At 38.7% G+C, this 21,148-nt stretch overlaps 1 protein-coding gene across 6 annotated transcripts in view; it reads right to left on the reverse strand.

Annotated features, from left to right (window-relative positions):
- Positions 1-21,148, reverse strand: part of DMD (dystrophin) — a 2,686,579-nt gene that overhangs the window by 98,859 nt on the left and 2,566,572 nt on the right. For all 6 annotated transcript variants that reach the window (XM_049766734.1, XM_049766732.1, XM_049766737.1 and 3 more), the window contains 4 exons: positions 18,666-18,740; positions 8,155-8,356; positions 5,211-5,296; positions 2,562-2,719 (listed from right to left, as the gene is read on the reverse strand). In XM_049766734.1, coding sequence (XP_049622691.1) covers positions 2,562-2,719; positions 5,211-5,296; positions 8,155-8,356; positions 18,666-18,740 — 521 coding nt within the window. The remainder of the gene's footprint in view (positions 1-2,561; positions 2,720-5,210; positions 5,297-8,154; positions 8,357-18,665; positions 18,741-21,148) is intronic.

Below are 21,148 nucleotides of genomic sequence, written 5' to 3' on the forward strand. Positions count from 1 at the left end.
GAGAGAGGAAAATAAAAGACACATGTTACACTGTCCCTGCCCTATTTCACTCCATTCAATCTCACCAAAGACATTCCTACAAGGACGGGGACTGGCTAGTCAGGACACATTCACTAAGCATGCTCCAGTGGGCTAAGCACACATTTCTGACAGTGAGAAATGTGTTAGTATTACAAAGAACAGGAGGAGGCAAAAAAGACACGTGTGTCTAGGGGAGAAGAAGGGCTCTCAACAGAGATGGCACTGGGAAAAGCAGAGTTAAGAGAAATAGTAAGGGCACTCGTCTTGCACATGGCCAACCCAAGTTCAATCAATCCTCAAAACTACACTCAATCCCCTGAGTGCAATCAAGAGTGATCCATGAGCACAGAGCTAGGAGAAAGTTCTGGGCACAGTTGAGTCTTACCAACAACAACAAAAAGTTGGGGTAGGGAGAGGTGAGCTTCTGTTCTGCAGCCTTTTCTCCTGAAAACCAAATTCAAACCATGCAGGGACTCGACTAAAATCCCCCTCCCCCCCACCCCCCGCAAGAAAGAGAAATGCTAATCATGTGATAGACATGTTTTTGATTGTTGCAATGGCTATCACTTTACAATTTAAAAATGCATAGATATGCTTGGAGTCTTAAAGTTATCTAACACTGTATGCATTATAAATGAGTTCCAATAATAAAATGAGAGCAGAAACACCAGGGTCTGCAGTGAGAGTAGTGTTGGCTAACTCATGGCCTGACAGTACTGCAGGCTGAAGAAAGCCAATGGCTTACTTTCGGAGGAAAAAGAGATGAATACAGTGGCCTGGAGGTAGTCCTACATTCAGATCCTGATATTCAAACCATGCCACTAATATTTATATAATAGATTTTAGACACATAAATGTGTGTTTGAGTTTCCCAACTAGAAGTTTAAAAGTTAAATAAAACTTGACCTAAGAGGGGCCAGAGAGAAAGAACAGCAGTCAGGCTTTTGCATTGCATGCATCCGACCCAGAATGGAAGGTGGTTTGAATCCCGGCATCCCATATGGTCCACCGAGCCTGCCTGGAGCGATTTCTGAGTGCAGAGCCAGGAGTATCCCCTGAGTGCCACTGGGTGTGACCCAAACACAAAAACAAACAACAAAAAAAAAACTTGACCTAAGAGAAACAGCACTTAGGGAAAAAAAAGCCTGACATGATGGCAAATTGTTTTATAATTGCACTGAAAATGAATATAGGATTAGGGAGATAGTTCAAAGAACTGGAGCAGATGTTTTGCATACTTAGTAATGCAGCAACATGCATACAAAGTCTAAAAGTGATAGTCTATTCACATTTGGGGATATTTGAGCAAGTGGCTAAAATGTAGTTACTTCTGTACATCTATTTTGAAAGCTGATCTATCATAATTTTGTCAAAAATCTAAGTATATGAAACTTTACATTTCTGGCTTATAATGCATGCTTTTAGTAAGTTTTCCTAGCGAGGCATTAAATGAATGCTCAAAGTGCTTTCAAATCTAAATCTTCGTGATGTGCTGCATAGGATGTCTTATATAGTTTTCTCCCACTCTAACCGTCTAACCGAGTTCTCTATTGCAAGCTTTATAGCTAATGTGATTAAAATAAGTTGAAAGAAAAAAACCTACAGAAGAAGACAGTTCTTAGCATCTGAAACAAACATATGTAAGAACCCTGAATTATACAATACTGGAACTATCTTAATCCATTGGTGCTGATGGCATTACAAATAGGAACGACTTTTTTACACAAAACCATCTGCTAATATGAATCAAATGCTGAAAACACTTTAATTTTTTTAGTCTGGTGATCCCATTACTGAGAATTTCTCCTAAGGAGAAAAGTTCCATCACAGAAAAACATGGAATGCATAAATCTGTTCAATGTAGCATTGCTTACCATGTTTTTATAAAAAAGAAACAAACAAGCTAAATGGCTATCAATGGAAAGCTCATATATTTAGGAGGAAGAGGGTCTGGGGACACTAATACAGGGTAAGAAAGACAACGGCATGGGGAGCTGAGAAAGAGAATGGATTGAACTGGTGACAGTAAAGGAAGGCACGCTCCGACCTAGCCAGAAGTTACCACTCAGTCTGGCAATATAAGAAGAATATCAGCATAGAACATGTCTTTAGAAAAGGGAGAATGATGTTGTCTATTTACCTATAGCCATCCAAAAAAGGAGGCTATGATGATGATGAAATTGGGGTCAAATAAACAATTGGAGACTGAGACTCACCTACAAAGATAATTTTTATTTATAAAGGATTTCTATAACTAGATGTTTCTTGCCTCAACTGCAGAATCCCTTCCCTTTTAGCACTTTAGTAATACTGCAGTGCTGGCTACTGGTGCCGCCATTGAAGCTGCCTTTGCTTTCTTTTGCACTGTCTTCTTTCCCCAAACCCAGTTCCAGAAGCTCAACAGAGGTTTTTAATACCAAAAAAATCTACCAACCCACCTGCCTCCAGAGGAGTCAATGTGAGAAATTGACATATGTTTTTCAATCACTGTCTAAAATACCAAATAATAAGAATGTCATGGGAAAATGTAAATCACTTACAAATTGGAAGCAGCTCCTGACGCTCGGCTCAATGTTACTGCCCCCAAAGGATGCGACTTCACCCAACTGTCTGGGGATTTGTATCGAATCATGCAGGAGGAGTCCCAGTCTGCGCTGGTCACAAAATCCTGTCGAGCTTGCTACTTGCTTGAAAAGGTCTACAAAAGAAAGCAAAGCATCGCAACAATCACAAAGGAGAACCAAATGGACCCTATCACCCTATCAGAACCTAATGACTAGTTCAATTCCAGTACCAATATGCATTGTAGTGACAATTCCGAGGGAGAGGGGTTATTTCTAATTTAGGTTAGTTTCTTTTTGTTTGTTTGTTTGTTTTATTTTGTTTTTGTTTTGGGACCACACTCAGTGATGCTCAGGGGTTACTCCTGGCTATGCGCTCAGAAGTTGCTCCTGGCTTGGGGGACCATATGGGAAACCGGGGGATTGAACCATGGTCCATCCAAGGCTTTTGCAGGCAAGGCAGGCACCTTACCTCTAGCGCCACCGCCCGGCCCCATGGTTAGTTTCAACAGTTACTATTTTTATGAACCGAGTCACTCAACACTGTATCTATGAAGGATAATAACGTAGAGATAAGCTCTAACAATTCAAAATATATTAATTTATATACAGTCATAATACCTGAATCTTTCTAAAGTCGAGACACAATCCTTTGGGAAATACTAATTCTGGAGGATGTAAACTTCATCAAGAAATAGATATTTTAGTATTTAAATCATATAAATGATCCAAATCACCATAACTAAGTGGAGATCATATTTTTTAAAAAATGTACCCATGGGCCAGAATGATTGCAGGTAGGACATTTGGCTTGCATGCTATTGACCAAGGTTCAATCCCCAGTATTCCATATGGTCCGGTCCAACTTCACCAGCAATTATCCCTGAGTGCAGAGCAAGCAGTAAGCCCTGAGCATCATGGGATGTGGCCTCAAAACAAAAGTAGTACCTAAATTGGGACTTTGTGAAATCAGAAATTCATCAAGTTTCTGGTAGATGCCATATAGAATTCTGCGTATGTTTGTAACGAGATCTTGTCGCACAGATTGTTGAGGATTTACTATGTATCAGCCTTTGAAGTTGAGCACTGATATCTATTTGAGGGCAGGGACTATTTTTCTTGATCAACTATGTCCTAGATTGTCTGAGAAGTAGCTGGTGGATAGCTGGTGCCCAAAACACTTGAGTTCCCAGTATGAAGGACAATATCACACTTGCAACATGTTTTTAACTCAGAAATAAAGTCGGATCCTATATTCAAACAAAAGTTACCTGCAAAAGGTAATTCCAAGAACATGTTTCTTATTTGAAAGCACATTTGAAACTTGAAGAAACAAGGGATTTTAATATCTCAGATGGGAGTCACAAAAATTGAGATCATAAGCACTGCATTTATCCTTTCACCAATACCTAGGTGTTCTTTTCAAAATTATGGAATATCTATAAATACCTGAGCTTGAAATTAATAATTTTGTTTCACCACTTTCAAATTATGTTTCCTCTGAAAAATTATCTGAAAAAATCAGCTCCAAGCCCCCTTCTTCTTCTTCTTCTAATTAAAAATTAGAATATGCTGATATCTTACCACTGATAAAGTTAGATTATAAACTCACTTATGAATGACTAATGCCTACAGGTGAAAAACTCACAGAAAAACTGTAACCCAAACTGCAGATCTGAATGTTTAACAAAAGCTGCCCAGTAATTTTTCTTTTGTTTTTCAAATTAAAAAAACTCAAGTGGAAACGACATAGAGAAATAAAGAGATTTAAAAGAGCTTGTGTTCTCTTGTGCACTCAGTGGCATACTCCTAGGGGGGAAATGAGCAGTAGTACCAATGGTTTTGGAGAAATCCAATCTCTTTTATCTCCTGCCCATCATTAAGCTCAGCATATCTCCTTATCCCCGTGTGGTTAGGCCTTAGGGGAAAAGACAAGACAGTCTAAGTTTGTTCATAATCCTACCAGAGGGATTTCTCACAAGTTTAAAGGGAAAAATAAGGTTAGTCCTTCACAGTGGGATTGTGCTTTTGCCTTCAACCTCCACTCTTCTAGCATTTGTTGTTCACTTGGATGTATAAATTTTAAGAAGCCCTCAATGGCAAATCAAAAGGAAATTCTATAAGGTGGTACTTAAATTGTAAGAAATGACAAGCTATCTTCTTTTCAAACAGCAAAATGTTGGCTGCCTTATTATGTTGTGAGATGTCAGTCCAACTCAAAGTTAATCAAATTATCAAATAATGTTATTTGAACACACATACTAGATAGGGTTCTTTGGATAAGAATCTAAATAGGTGGCCAGTGCAGGGATGACACTTTCTCATTCAGGTTAGAGACCATACAAGGGAGTAGCAAAATTGTATTTCATCTCCTAGGAACCTATATTTTATTAGGACACAGTCATTGTCATGTACAGTCATTCTGTGATAGGAGAAGTGAATCCTCAATCCCTATTTAAATACCTGCAGTTGAATGTTTGGCAGGGAACAGCACAACCCAAATTTTATGATGCTCAAAATGTAGTTCTACGTCTTACAATAAGAACTTGCTGTCAAATAAGAACACCGTGTCATTCCCCTTCTATAACCAACGTTGACAATAGAATACAGTTTAAACACACAACTTACATCTGTACTTGTCTTCCAAGTGTGCTTTACACAGAGAAATGATGCCAGTTTTAAAAGACAGGACACGGATCCTCCCAGTTCGTCCCCTATGATGAAGAATCAAACCAAAAATCAATTACTGGTGCTTCAGAAAATGGTAAACATTTCTAGTTAAGAAAAAACAAAGGGGGGCTGGGCGGTGGCGCTGGAGGTAAGGTGCCTGCCTTGCCTGCGCTAGCCTAGGACGGACCGCGGTTCGATCCCCCGGCGTCCCATATGGTCCCCCAAGAAGCCAGGAGCAACTTCTGAGCGCATAGCCAGGAGTAACCCCTGAGCGTCACAGGGTGTGGCCCAAAAACCAAAAAAAAAAAAAAAGAAAAGAAAAGAAAAGACAAAGAGGAGCAGAGAGACAGTCTAGGGATTAAAAGTGGTGTTTTGCATATGATTGACCCTGGTTTGCTCCCTGATACAATATATGATCACAGGATTAACCCTTGAGCACAGAGCCAAGAGAAAACTGAGCAACACTGGTTGTGGCCCCAAAACAAAAAAGAAAAAAGAAGTATGGAAATTCTATTAATCATTTTATTTATGTATTTATTTTTAGATTTCCCAAGAGATGCTCAGGAGGTCAATGAGGTCCAATCTGAGATTGACAATCAAGTATTTGGCCATACAGTACAAATGGGCCAAGAATAGGGTGCTAAGGATCACACCGATCCACAAAGGTGAATGAAATTTGAGGGCCTCCAGGGATGTACCCATTGATGCTCATGTTGTGCTCAGGACTTAAGCCAGTTTTGTAGAATGCTGGGCAAGTGCTTTAACTATTCTACTATCTCCCTGCACCTAACCATTGTTTTTATTAAAAACTTAAAACTTTGTGAGCTCATTAATTCATCTCATTGATAACTTAGAACGTGGTGAGAAAATTGGACCAACTCAACTCATGAATAGTTACCAAATTTCAATCTGAAAAATCTCTCACTTGAATTGCAAATATAGCTGCAAAAGTAGCTCTACATGAAATGGGTGTGGAGGGGAAGAAATAATTCTATTCATCTGTAGAGAGCCACCTGGGCTTAAGTCAGTAAGAAGAAGAATTAATTCTAGCCACTAAACTCTTGGTTACTGAAGCAAATTACCTACTTTGGTTATTGAAGCCAAAAAATTCCCAACGAACTGCTCTGTTCTCTTCAATGCTCTTTTAGATTTTCATCAGATTTCCCCTTATTGAGCATAAAATTTATCACTTAAGGCTACATGTCACATAAAATATAAATATCTCCATAAGAAAAATGATACTTCTTTAGACAGCATTCTAATATAAGACTTTCAAGAGCAATTTTAATATAACCTATTGCTATATCAATGTCAGAATACATATGCTTTCACTTTACCTATAAAGCCAAAAGAAAGCAAATCAACATAACCAATTTACTAACAAGTAATTTTTATGCATGGGGAAATTTTTTTAAAATAATCTTATCATTTTCAAAAAAATATCTTTCCATAGTTTTCAGCATTTATATGGTTATGGAAATCAATTCCATATTAGATGTTAGTTAAAAAGATTTTAGACTAATTCTTCTATTAGCATTTCAAATTTGCAAAGGATAAGCTTAATATATGGTTATTTTTGGTGAACCACATATTAAATTTTCCATTTGTACAATTTACTAGCTCCCTTAATAAAAAAAATCTTGAATTCTAATGCATTAACAAAATTACGAGAGAATTGGGAAGACTTTTCTTTTTCCTCTTGAAATAAACAGCCAAACTTTTATTTTTCTCTTATGGGATTTCACGTGGTGATGCTCAGGAATTGTACCCAGCTCTGTGCTCAGGGGTCATTCCTAGTACTGCTTTGGGGGAATGTTATGCAGTATTGGCAATTGAAGTGATGTTAGTAACATACAAAGCAATTAATTACCTTACCCTGCAGTATGCATTGTCTCTCGAGATCTTATAGTAGCAAAATTTTAAAGAAATATTTGAAGGAAACCCTGAATACAAATCCATATCAATATAAACCTAAATATAATTCCCATTTAAAATGCACTGGTCAGAAAATGCAATGGTCAGAATTCAATAACCAGGTAATTTTGGAATATAAAAAGCAAGACCTTATTCAAAATAACAACAAAAATATAGTAATAGAAGTTTGCATGAAGACAAAAGGCAGAATGGGGGGAGATGTTCCTGGTAACATGTGAAATGAGGCGAGAAATAACCTTGAAGTCTAAGAAGACTTCAAAGTGAAGACCAATTCCTTCTGCTTATTTTCTCAATTGTCCTCATTAAACTCCAAAGAGAAATGAGAGCATTGGGGCTATCCCCTGTGTTTAATCCAAAAGAAATAAACAAGTCTTCTCAAAGAGTGATGAATGGAGGTGCCAAACTGAAACTTCATAAAAACCTTATTATCCCAAAAAAAAATAGTCCTTAGTTTCCTTAGTTTCAGGAGCTGAGCTGGCAGCATTCAGGGTTTATTTTCATTTGGTCCAGCTTCTTCATTCTGAATCTTCTGAAAAAAATCTCCCACATATCACCTAAAGCTATTTCCATCTGCTGACAGGCATGTAAGCATCTCCAGTAGCACATTCATTTGTACTGAGGAGGAGCTACCCCTTAAATTGCCAGGAAGAATTCAAAAGACAACAGAAAGGTAAAATAACCCATAGCTACCTCATGGCTCATTCTGTGATTTGAAAAATGAGTGCCTCGACATCTTGTTCTCTAAACTAGGAGGACTCTCTGGTCTAGCTCTTATCTCCTGGCTTAGCAAAAATATTTTTCAGTTCCAATAAATGCAGACATCATTTATCCCAGGGATATCAGGAAGTCCTACCACTTCATGAAACTTTCATCGTGAGTTTCTAGACTGGAACACAACAGCAGTGCTAATGACATCTTTGCCCTTTCTAGACCTCCAGTGAAGAAGAAAAAAGCATGGCATACATACGTATCATAAACATTCAGCAGCCAGTTCAGACACATATCCACGCAGAGCGGGACATTGACCAGATTGTTGTGCTCTTGCTCTAGGCGATCATAAATGGTGGTCAGACAATTAATGATCTGCAGGATGTCCATAGGCTGGTCATTTTGTTTGAGGTTGTGCTGGTCCAAGGCATCGCAGGCAGCTGACAGACTCAAGAGATCCACTGGAAAAAAAACAAAAAACAAAAAAATCCAAATACAATGCATTCTTTTTCCTTTGGGAATCCCCTGGCACAGTTGTTTTTTGTCCTTTAGTACTGATGAATAGCTGAATTAGGAAGACTTAGCTATTTGTGAGCAGAGTCATTCACACACACACACACACACACACACATACAACACACACACACCAAAAAAAGAAGTTTGACAGAGATTTAGAAAGAATTACTGACAACCTTTCTTGTATTAGTATGAGAGATCAGTTAGATTAATCTGTATAACTGCGGATGTGTAAATTCTACTTCTAGCCATGTGGTTATGAGCAATACATGTTTTACTCCTCGAGATCTTGGTCACTTCACAATCTCAGTGCTATCTTAACATCAGGCGAAAAAGTAATCTACTTTACTGAAATTTTCAATAGGCCAACTAAATAAATGGAATAACCTATCCTGTCTTCAGACCTGAGGGACACTTTATTTCTCATTTTACCTTCAAGTTGTATTTTACAAAGCACTGTTCAAATCCTCTAAGAACTTCATAGAACTGGGAGAATTGTGTGAATCATATGCAAAAAGAAACAAATGAACAAACTGTAAACCTCTACTTTATATAACATCAGCAAATAGCAATCTTAACCCCCCAAGAGATCAAGGAAAGATGCTTTTCTTTAAAGTCAATTTATTAGCCAAACAGGAAAGGCAACATTTCCTTTGCCTTCCTGGCATATTATGCCTCTACACTTGGGTCTGAATTCTACATCCTCTGAGAGAAGGAATCATTGGTGATTAAGTAAACTTCTCACACAAGGGAGGGGGGCAGGAATACAATTATAAGAGTGACTGGGGCCATTCTAGGCCACAGTCAGTAAAGAGCATGGCCAATACTAAATAGATGCAAATTTCAGTCCAGTTGTAGTTTACTAATTGCAGCAAGTTCCAATTAATGGAAAAAAATCCCACAAAATTGTGGTTAATACCTATATAGGTTAACACCTCTGCAGTACACTTTTTTCCCTTGACAAAGGAAAATAGTAACCTTTAAAGTTTCCCTGGAAGCATGAAAGTGTCCTGGTTGTAGAAGCAGGAGGTTTTTTTATCCCTCTGTCTTTCATCTCATGAGTAAAGGTCTGTGTTCCCTACAAATGCCTGTCACCAGTGATCGTTCTATCAAAGTAAAGGGACCTCTCCTTTAGCTGAAAAATACTCAAAGGATAAAGAGATGACCTTTTTATATGGAAGTCAGGACCTTGTATAAAATGGCCAAATGGAATATGACTTGATTTGAGAAGAACAGGGAGGGAAAAGAATAAAAAATTAAAAAATAACCAGACAAGCACACAGGAGAAGCTGAGAAAAGCAGGGCAAATCAGGGCTTCAAATGGGAACAGAGAAAGAGACAGACACAAAGGTTCCAACTCATTCCCTCGTGTGTGTGCCTGACTTCCTCGACAACCACCACTTCAAGTGCAGACAGTAAGAACACTTAGCACAGAACACAATTTCCATCATCAGAAAAGAGGAACGGATTTCTTCCAAATACCAATATTCCCACTGCTCTTTCTTTATGTACTGGAGGCTATATGGGGGCTTTAAAGTTTTTGCACAGTTTTCTTTTTCTGTGTAACTCTACCTTAACTATTGTAAGTATTCTGCTTTATATTAAAGAAACTGTACAAAGGATCAAAGAATGAGCAGGTGAAAATTTAAGATTCACTTTTGCATTAAGAGTTGGATTTTCCCATGCAACGGCAACAAACAGCAAGACCGCATGCATTTCTTTTTATGGGGTCTATTCTTATCTCTCTACAGGTGAATGGGTAACACAGAGAATAGAAAATTTGGAGTATAAATAGCTCAAGGGGGAGTAAGGCAATTGCTTTGAAATAACAGGAGGAGCAGATCAGAGTGAAGAAGAGAAATACTGTGCAGTGTGCTTTGCTAAAATCTGATGTGGTTAAACACCAGAATAATCCCTCACAGAAGAATTGCGAACACATTTCCCAGAACAAACATATCAAGCACAGTTCAATTTTCATAGAATAATGTTTAAAAAGACCTACATAGATATACATAACTGATACTATGAACATGAAAAGAAGAAAATCAATAGAGACATTCTAAGTGCTATACAGACATACACTTGTTCAAAATGAACATCTTGAAGACTATGGAAAAATTTTGATAAAGTATTAGACATAACCATTAGATGCTTCTAGTGGCCATAGAAAACTACTTTGTAAAACTATATCTCAAGCTAGGAATTTCCACTTAGGAAATATATGTGTATATATATACACAGGCTGTGGGTAAACAGCCAAAGAGAACAGGACAAAATGACGGAGTCTCCTAGATACTGTCTGCTGTACAGGAAAATCAGAATATGGAAGGAGAATAACATTAGCACAAGGATCCCACTGACGGTTCTTGAGGTGCTGGGTGTGCCTAATTATTCCCTCAGCAATCTCATATGTTTTCAAGGATAACTCCTGGTAATACTTGAGGGACCATATGTGTTGTTGGGTATTGAAACAGCAGTGATACCAGGCAAATGTTCTATCCACTGTACACACCTTCTCTCTCTGGGCACATGTGCCACTGATGTGAAACCGATGCGAATTTAGGGGGTCTTTTCCTGAATGTTAGGGTTTGAGACCGAGATAGAACCTCTGAGGTTTTATAGAATTGTTTTTGCAGAAAACTGAAACCAAAGAAGTAGACTTGCTCTGGGTGTTATGACAAGGCACAATTGATTTTTCCAATTCCCATGGAAAAATAACAATAATACAAAAAAGGTGAAGACAAAGAGTCCTGTGAGACATTTTAGAGAAAGGAAATCATTCCACATTCACTAGTACTACTACCAATATTTCTATAACTACTATCACCAGTACACATAATCATAATAATAGAAGTGAGACAGAAAATGCTTCAAAAATTAGTTCCAACAAGTCACATAGTGTCCACCCAACAAGCTCATCCAATGGGTCAAACAACTTGAAGACTCTGCTAATACAAATAATCCCAAGACCTAATTACTGAAGACAGAGATGCCATAGCAGGATAGCTGCAATGTGTCTGCTGATAATTGTTGCCCTGGCAGAAGGTGGCTGTGGGAAGAGGCAGATGCTGTTGACATTCTATCATTCTATAGATAACGAACACTGAAGATTGAAGGACTTTGCTAGCAAATCTTTGCACAGAAAGAAAGCCAGTGTACTTTGATATAGTTAGCTATGCTGTGATGTTAAATTCTAGAGACTGTGGCATTTACATGAAAAGGTTTTGCTAAGATAGCTTACACACTGCAGAATACTTTGATGAAAACACTTAAATGAAGGGGGAAACTGCACATAGCACTGTAGCATAGGTTATATTATCAGCATTGTTGTAACACTGACCTATGAAGGCCTTGGTTTTGCGGTTTCTTCTGTATATAAAAGGTAGGCTTGAGCTAAATAGTAGCCTAAAGGAAACTTTGGCCAAGATTCCAATGCCAATGTGTGCTTCTTTATTCCCCCCAAGTGGTTTGTGCTCGCAATTGTGGTTCTAGATCCAAGGGACAAGGTATCCTAGTGAGGCTATCACAAAAAGAGGACACTTAGAGCTTATCTCTCATGTGCCTCTATGCTGGAAGACAGCCTGGAAGATATACATGGAACATGCCATGACTTTAATATTGCTGGAGTACTGTAGCTCTTGCTTCAAATGAACTGTAATGATTTGGAAACAATGTTATGTGGGTTATTCAGCAATGGAGTTCTAACTGCCAGTGCAATTAGGGTCAGATAAGAGATTGTTTAGAAGACTCCTACTCATTCTTAGTGAAAGATATGACTAAGGCATTGTTTTCAAAATAAAAACATATTCTGATCACAGGGATACAAAATGAATTACGAATGCTGGTTGCCAAGCTACCCTTGTTTGATGTAGATAAGGCAACTTTCTACTGGTATCTGCAATGGTACAACCTGAACCTCAGACCCTAATAAAATGTATTAGAAGGGAACTGCAAATGATGGCAGAAAAGCACCCAGATTAGAAGCATTTCCAATTGAGTTTCACCTTCTCTGGCCTGCAGGTGGAGTTCCAACCAAAGGAACCTAGGCAACTATCACTTTTGAAAATTGGGGGCCAGTGAGACCAATTAAAAAACATTTCAACTGGGGAATTTACAGGTGTTCCCTACTTTACCACGGCTCTCTATTTCAATGCCATACCTAGCAGTCCCTGCTACAATTAAGCATCTCAAAGGCTGGTAATGTTCTGAGACAAGATACCTAGAGTATTAGTTGCAATGTAAGCATAAGGATTCCATGGGGATCAGTGGAATGAATTACTTCTTCCTCACACCTGGCCTAATTGGGACCGTCACAAATGTTTTGTTGTCTGGTGGACAGAGGAGTCCTATTTTTTGCACTAATACAACCTGACTCCTGACTATTGACTTCTTTTCTGTTGTTGTTTATGTGGTTTTATTTGGGGGTACATCTGGCAGGGCATAGGGGCTTAGTCCTGGCTCTATATTCAGGACCTTCTTCTGGAGGTGGTCAGGGGACCATATGGGATGCCAGAGATCAAACCCTGGTTGGCCACATGCAAAACAAATGTCTTACCTACTGTACTATCAATTCAGCCCTGAACAGTCTTATCTTGCCTCCAGCTAAACATGGAGTAGCCTAGTGGCTGTCCCAAGGGACACATTTTGTGGGTGAAGGGGTGAGAGTAAAATTTATAAGAAATTAAGTTTGCTGCTGATAGTCACTCAATAAGTGAAAACTCTTAACATAATGTTGTGACCTAGAAAGAGATTTAAAATAAGAAAATACTATGCTCCCTTAGCTATGAATCAATTGCCCTCAGACAAGAAGTAAGCAGGACATCAGGCCAATTTATCACACACATTAGATGAATAGATGGGAGTTCTGGTTATAATCATGAAACCATGGAGCATTATTAATGTGGCTACATCTTTTGGTTCTCATTGTACAGGATAGCTCTGTTATTCAGGATCTGTGTCATAAAGTATCCTGGGGGAATATTTACCCAGTCTAATCCAGGGAGCCATGATTTATAATAATATTAATGAAATGTGTGTAGCCATTAATTGTGATGATGAAGGTATAAGAGAGTGTTGGTGATGCAAATGAACTGGCAAAACTGCAGTGAAACAAACCCCTAGACTCAATGAAGGCTTGATGGGTTCAAAGGAAAGGGGAATAGAAGGAATAATGAGAAGAGGAGTCTTTGTGGTGGCTAAATGACACTGTACTTTGGTGGTGGGAGTGATCAAAATTATAGACATAGAGAGGCATGAAGCCAAACCATTATATACCATAGTATTAAAAAGCAATGACAAATTTCCAAAAATTTAAAGGTATGGGGCATAAAGTAGGTTCATATGCTACAATCTCATTTGTCACATTATGAGGCAGAAAATTAGTATTTGTAAAATTATGGCAGAAGGCTATAAATATGTAAGTAATAGTTATATCACTAGAATGATGTCTGGTGGAGCAAAGAGCATGGGCTCATTTGAAATTTAAGAACCTCAGAAGAATTGTTAGAAGCTGGATTAGAACTACCAGGGCACGTAGAATTTACTTTGATGGAGAAAAAGGTGAAGTGACAAAAAAGACCAATTGTGAGAGCAGTTTGAAAACAGTGAATTAACACCAGTTGGTAGGATAAGGACAACCACTTGCTTAAAACTATAACTAAAGAAGAGAACTTATCAAGGTCCCTGTTGTCTGGAGGTCGTCAGGAGACCATATGGATGCTAGATTTCAAAGCCTCGTTGGCCACATGCAAAACAAATGTAAGCACTAAAACCTCAGACCCACTGTGCAATACATAGGGATTTGACATATTTTAAATATAAAACTATAGTATTGTCCTGGGGAGAGACCGTGATGTTACGGGAACCATGTAAAATATAAAACTTCATTTGGCTGTGTCTTCAATATGTTGTGAATTTTCTCAATTCTAAAGTAACTGCAATATTACCTCTACATGAAAAAAATACATGATATATGGAGGGAAAGTGTTTATTTTAGAGGGAGGGGATCAATACATTAATCTTCTGGGCTCCCTGGCTATGAGATAGCCTATGGTTCTGGATCTAAATCTTACCTGAATGCCCCTTTTTATTTTCCTGCGACAGACTGTAGATTTATAAGTCAGGTTATCGTGAGTCCCTGAACCTTCTTTAGCAACTGAACCCTGTCTAATGCTCCCCTTAGTGAGCTCTCAAAAGGTGAAATGCATTTACCAAAAAGGGAGCACATTTTTCACCTGGTTTCTCGCGGTCAAGGTGAGTCTGGAAGCTCATTCAGATGACTCCAGGCTGTTCCAAATCTCTGCTGTGTGATTCATTTGCTGAACAGAAGCAAATTGTTCTCTATACCTTGTTTGCAGGTTATTTGTCACATTTATCAACTGCAGTATATTTAGCCCTATGGTTTGGTCTCTCTCCAACACAACACAAATAAACTAAAGACATGTGCTGTGTTAAGTTTATTTTTATTTGGTTCTTAGAAGTTGGCTGTATTTTTATTTCAGGCATCACACACGTATAAGATGTCATCAGAACTCCAGAGGAAGAAGGCAAAAGTACGAGATGATATTCTGTCTGTCAATTGGGTATATCAGCCACATTAACCAGCTTACAAATCCTTCCCACCCAGATTGTCTTTTTGTCTCTGCTTTTCTGTCAAGTTTCATTTTCATTCACAATGTGTTGAAAAGCAGTACAGAGTCATGCAACATTAAACAGATTATGAACCGATTACATTATAGGCCAATGGCGATGCTCTCAACTTAAATAGCCAGTTCTCTATAGTGGATAATATTGTATTATTTTGGTTTCAACAATATTGAAGCTTGGATAGTGAAGTGAAAAAAATAAAACCAAGTCCTTAATGGCAGTAGCACTGTATATTTGCTACAGCATTGATAATTCAAACTCTTCCCTGGCATCAAGAAATCACTGGAAGAACATCATCCATTTTCATTATGCTAAGAGTGAGAGGAAGCTACCTTCAGCTGGAAAAGCTAGCCAGGACAAGCTTTATTTGTCTGTACTATAGACAACAGCTCTTTATCATGGTTCTGCAGGCACAGAAATGATGCAATGGCCACAGGATAAACTTAAGCAAACAGAAAATTAAGAATAAATCCTTAACTCCTCTACTGAACAGCTACGAAGTGCAATTGCAATTTTCAGTAATAAAAATTAGCCAATTTTTACCCGATAGTCATACCAAACGTAGAGCCTCCTAGTTTTCTTGATAGTGTAGTCCTTAATTTAGATAGATACTTCCTAAATTTACTATACCTAAAGCTGCTCCGAATGTGAGAAAAGACACCCTCACACAGCAAATACTGAGATCTTAAAATTGGCTTAAATCTCTGCATTCTACACATGGAGCTTAACTCTAACACAAGCTCTAACCTTGAATATCCAAAATTCTTTACAATATCTCATTCCCCCTTTTGCCCATTGTTTGTCAGGTTAACATATAAACTAAAATGGTAGACAAGACAATATATAAATGGAATCATTTCTGATTGGATCATTGAATAATACCCAAATCCAAGCTCAAAGGGAACATTAAGGAAAAGGACATCCATTGTAAAGTTTTCCAGAGCATTTATTTCTGGGCATTTTCCTACTATTATTTAGAAAAACCAACTACCTTTATGGAATTTTGGAATGTACTCGAAACAATAACCAGATGATAATTACTCCTTTATCGTGGAAAGTAGTACCTCTGGGGTGGCCCAGCCAGCAGAAAAGATATTTTCCATTCACCCCCTGATTCTGCCCACTGCACCCCACCTGAAACATCTCCTTTCCAACTACTGACATTCACAGGTCCCTAAGGAAAACCTAAGCCTGGGGAAGCCTTTATAAACTATTTCAAGTTGGCAGCTATAAAACTGAAACCTGATCACTTTAGACTATAAGGTAGAGAGAAACGGAAGCAGAAATTTACTCTCATCTTGCATCCAATCTATGAAGAGAGTATATTAAACTCCTCTCCTGTGGCTGATTTTGTGCAAAGCACTAGAGACCAGGATGAAAAGGAAAAGCATACTTACTTATGTAGAATGTGGCTCGATAATCTTTTCATATTTTCCTTCAGCCCGTTGTCTACCCCTCTAGACATAGTTCATCCTGTCCTAAACATTACTTATACTTTCCTATAACATCAATATGCTTATGAGTCCAAATCATTACCTGTAAAGTTGTCTTTAGTGTCACAACTATCCTATCCCTAAAGTCTACATTTACCCAAACCATGCACAGAGTCTCCCTCACCCAGCACAGCACATTTACCACCAAGAACTATTTACTCTGCCTTCTCAAGAGTTCTCACTCTCTACTTGCCTCTATTCCTACTTGGCCAAACTCAGACCACCATTTTTTAAATAATTTTTATTGTGACCAATGTGAATTACAAATCTTTCACAGTTATATATAAGGTACATAGTGACAATGAATTAGGGCCATTTCCACACCAGTGTTGCCCTTCCGTGGACATGCATCACATACCAACTCTCTTGCCCCCTGGACTCCTAGTGTAAAAGGTCCTCTTTGTGTATAAATTGTTGTAGATTGGGTTATCTTGATTCTGTTGTCATTGACTTTGGATTTGGTGTTTAGGTCTGAATCATTTTTATTTCCACTGAATGTTCATGTGACTGCTCCTGGTATCTTCCACTTTTTGATTTGTTTTGATTTTGGGGGGGTCACACCCGGCAGCGCTCAAGGGTTACTCCTAGCTCTGCGCTCAGAAGTCACTCCTGGCAGGCTCAGGGGATCATGTAGGATGCTGGAATTCGAACCTGGGTCCGTCCTGTATTGACCACATGCAAGGCAAACGCCATAATGCTGTGCTACTGCTCCACTTTTCCCCACCATTTTTGCTGGTTTAGATTACTGAAGACTTCTCAGAAGTCTCTCTTCCATTTGTTGTATAATACCCTCCCTACCCCCAATCAACATACCAGAATGATCTGTGTCAAAGAAAATCCCATTATGTCATCCCCTTGCCAGAACTCCTTGAATGGCTCCCCACAGACATCTACATTCTTCAACTAGTTAAAAGAGTTCTTCACAATTGGCCTCCCATTTCTCTCTCACTCTCTCTCGCCAAATATTACACCACAACCCCCTCCCTAGAACTCTATGCATTAGTCATGTGTAAGTATTTTTCATTTCCTGAACAAATCTCTAGACTCCAGACCCTTTTCGGATTCAAGTACTTTAGATACCATTCATCAAGCAAGTTTCAGAAATTCACCCCAGCAACTGCTGCTCCCAGAGCTGCCCATTCTCCCACTGTCACATGACTACACTCATGACCTTGAAATAGACTCCCCACTTTTCCTCAGTGTGCCTAGGAAGTCTAGAAATGGAGACAGCATCACTTTATTTTTTTCCCACAAACTGTAGACATTCCCCATGGCCTTATTTAAATGTACCTATGTCTCTAGACTCTTGGATAGCCTGTCTCCCTCATGGGGCTCCAAATTCAAACCAAGTCAAGACCTACCTGTCTACATCATGGTGTTATCACCAATACTCAAGCAGTATTTTCCTAGAATTCCTTTTGTCAATAAATAATAGAAATGATGTGATAAAAAGATAACATTATATGACACTTCAGGATTCCCTTACTGGTAGGATATTTAGGAAAAGCTTAACAATCATCCTGTCTTCTTTCTTCCATAACAGCATTCATCTGAACATTAGAATTCAATCGCACACATACTGTGAACATCAGTTACATAAGGCAGTCCTCATCCTCTAATACTAAAGATATCTTATAAGAAGAAGGAATGAAAGTACACTAGTGGAAAATACTTCCCATTTAATGAAGAGAAGTCTCAATAATAATAACATCAGTTGGAAAATAGAAGTTATCAGCATGTTATATCAACATCAGTAGCTGAGTATTAGCAATAATAATGTCAAATGATTTCACAAAAAGCATAGTATATGAATTTAAGGGGCTATAGAGAAATTGCAGGGGTTAAAGTATTTGTCTTGCAGTGGAGGCAACCCCAATATGATCCCTAGAATTGTATATGGTACCTCAAGCAATACTAGGGGATCAATCCTGAGCACAGAGTCAGCAATAACCCTTGAGCTCTGATGGGTGTGGTCCCAGACTAATACGTAAAACACAAAATTAAAAAATAAATTCAATGTGCTAACCATATATCAAACAGCAATTCCTCCCTATCCCAGTGAAAAACAACTGCCAAGAGCAACTTTCAGCATCTTCCTGACCAATAGATAACTTACAGCAGAGCGCTTTCTGCAGTCTTCGGAGCTTCATAGCCGTCCTATAAGCTGAGAACCGGACATTATTCAGGTCAGCTAAAGAAAAAGAGAAGAAAAAAAGAAATCAGCTATTACTTCATCTGAAATCACAGGCAAAAGCATCCACTGAGTGGCCCACAATGGCAACAACCAAAAATAGGCTTGATCATGTTCCTAGTTTTAGGAGGTGAAATTCTGTCAATCTGAGGAATAGAGGGGGAAAAAACCTTTTCTTCTGCTGCCTGGCAATCAGGAAAACTAGACACTGTAAAGGACTACTGACACGGTATAATCCACAGAACATTTGTACAGTCCTTTGGAGAGCCCCCAAATCCCTGGACTATAATCTTGGTTCTCCTATAGTGACTTCCTTGCACAAGATTAATGAGAACATGGAAGGTATTCTAGAAATAGCTATGAGCAGTTAGCAAACTATTAAGTAGAAATGAAACAGTTTTTAGGTTATAAAAGTCAAACTTACTCACGGTAAAGGATTTAGAAATAAAAGGAAAATATCTAATCAAGTAAACAAATAATCCATAATCCCATTATCTAAAGATATACACTGTTAACAGTGTGATTTCTTCCTAACAACTCTGCATGTGAGATGGATTTTAATATATAACTGGAATGAAAATACACAATCAGCTTTATGTCCTAAACGGAGATCATTCTAATCTTCAACACAGATTATAATTTCTGCCACAGTGTCTACAGATGCTTATTAAACTCTGACTCACCTCCAATGCACAACGCTATATACAGATTATACAGATGATGATCTTAGTCAAGTCTGTAAAAAACCTGCATATGCACTGGGCTGTATTATTGTCAAGGTTTTCTGTGAATTTATGCTTCAAGAGACTCCAAGTGCCAACAGTCTCCTTAAAGACAAATATCCTGTCTCCTACTTCTGTCACTTTCCTCAGATTGCTTACTATGCAATTGCTCCCTGAAAAGGGTCTAATACAGCTGGAACTGGCTGACAGACTGAATGAATAAAAGATTGAAAAAATGAAAAGATACACTGGCAAAGATGACAAATTGCCTTGACCAAGTGGCTTCCATAAAACCATTTCCGTGGTTTTTTTTTTTTTTTGGGGGGGGGGGGTTGGGCCATACTCCTGGCTGTGAGCTCAGAAATTGCAGGTCTCCGGGGACCATATGGGATGCCAGGAATCAACCATCATCTCTCCTGAGTTGGCCAAGTACAAGGCAAATGCCCTACCATTGTGCTATCTCTCCAGTCCCCCATAAAACCATTTCTTTTTTGTTGTTTTTGGGCTATACCCAATGACACTCAGGGTTTACTCCTGGTTATTCGCTCAGAAATAGCTCCTGGCTTGGGAGACCATATGGGATGCTGGCGAGTTGAACTGCAGTCCATCCTAGGCTAGTGCATGCAAGGCAGATGCCTTATTGCTTGCGTCACTGCTCCGGACCCTTATAAAACCATTTCTAGTGGGGAGTGCCAACCTAAGCAGGATTAGAAAAGCTATGATGTAATCCATATCAGTCCACATTCTTAATATGTAAAATGATACCAAACATAAATACCTGAATTGAAAAGCTGGGAAAAGAAAAGTACTATCTGTAAAATTACTTTAAATATTAAACATAAGAGGCGTTGGAGAGATAGTAGTAGAGCTAAAGTGCATGTCTTGCAATAGCTGACCCCAGTTTGGTCCCTTGTACCACATCATCCCAAGTATCACAGGATGCAGCCCTGGTGCTCACCAAGTACTAATGGAATGGCCTAGGTAATCCCCAATAGTGCAGCTTCCAAATAGCACTGCATCCTCAGGCTGGCGCATTGAACTACTGGGTAAGCTGGCTAATAATTGCCAGGAGAGGTCCCTTCGGGCACTTGGGAACTCACCCCAAATAAGATAAATGGATTAAATATAAGTAAAATAAAAGTTAGGAGAAGGAAGACAAAAACTGAATGATCTTGGGCTATATAGAAATAAAGCAAGGGAATATACAAAGTTAAATGAAACAATCTTTTGGACTCTGACTACAGAACTGAAGTTACTAAAGGCAGAGTGGACATGATAGTGGAGAGTTGGAAGGGTGGTGAGAGGTCCAACCGGTGGAAGGATATTGGAGGGTGGAGTATGATCACATAACATTGTACAGAGTGTGAAACTGTACCCACTAAGCTTGTAAATTCTTACACACCAACATTACTGCCATATAAAGTAAAAATAAATGAGAAAAGTGAAATAATTATTATCAAAATTAAAAAAGACTCAGTGCCAGTGATAGTGGGTGGGTAGGTTGATTGCCTTGGATGCAGTTGACCCAGGTTCAATTCCTGGCATCCTATATGGCCACCTGAACACCACCAGGAGTGATCCCGAATGCAGACCAGAAGTAAACCCTAAGTATGGGTTGGTGTGCTCTCACACGTCCCCTGCAGAAACAGGCTCAGCATCATGAAATTTTGGAGAGTAAGTGACAGC

The sequence above is a fragment of the Suncus etruscus genome, chromosome X (assembly GCF_024139225.1).
Source record: "Suncus etruscus isolate mSunEtr1 chromosome X, mSunEtr1.pri.cur, whole genome shotgun sequence".
In the NCBI taxonomy this organism is placed as follows: Eukaryota; Metazoa; Chordata; class Mammalia; order Eulipotyphla; family Soricidae; genus Suncus; species Suncus etruscus.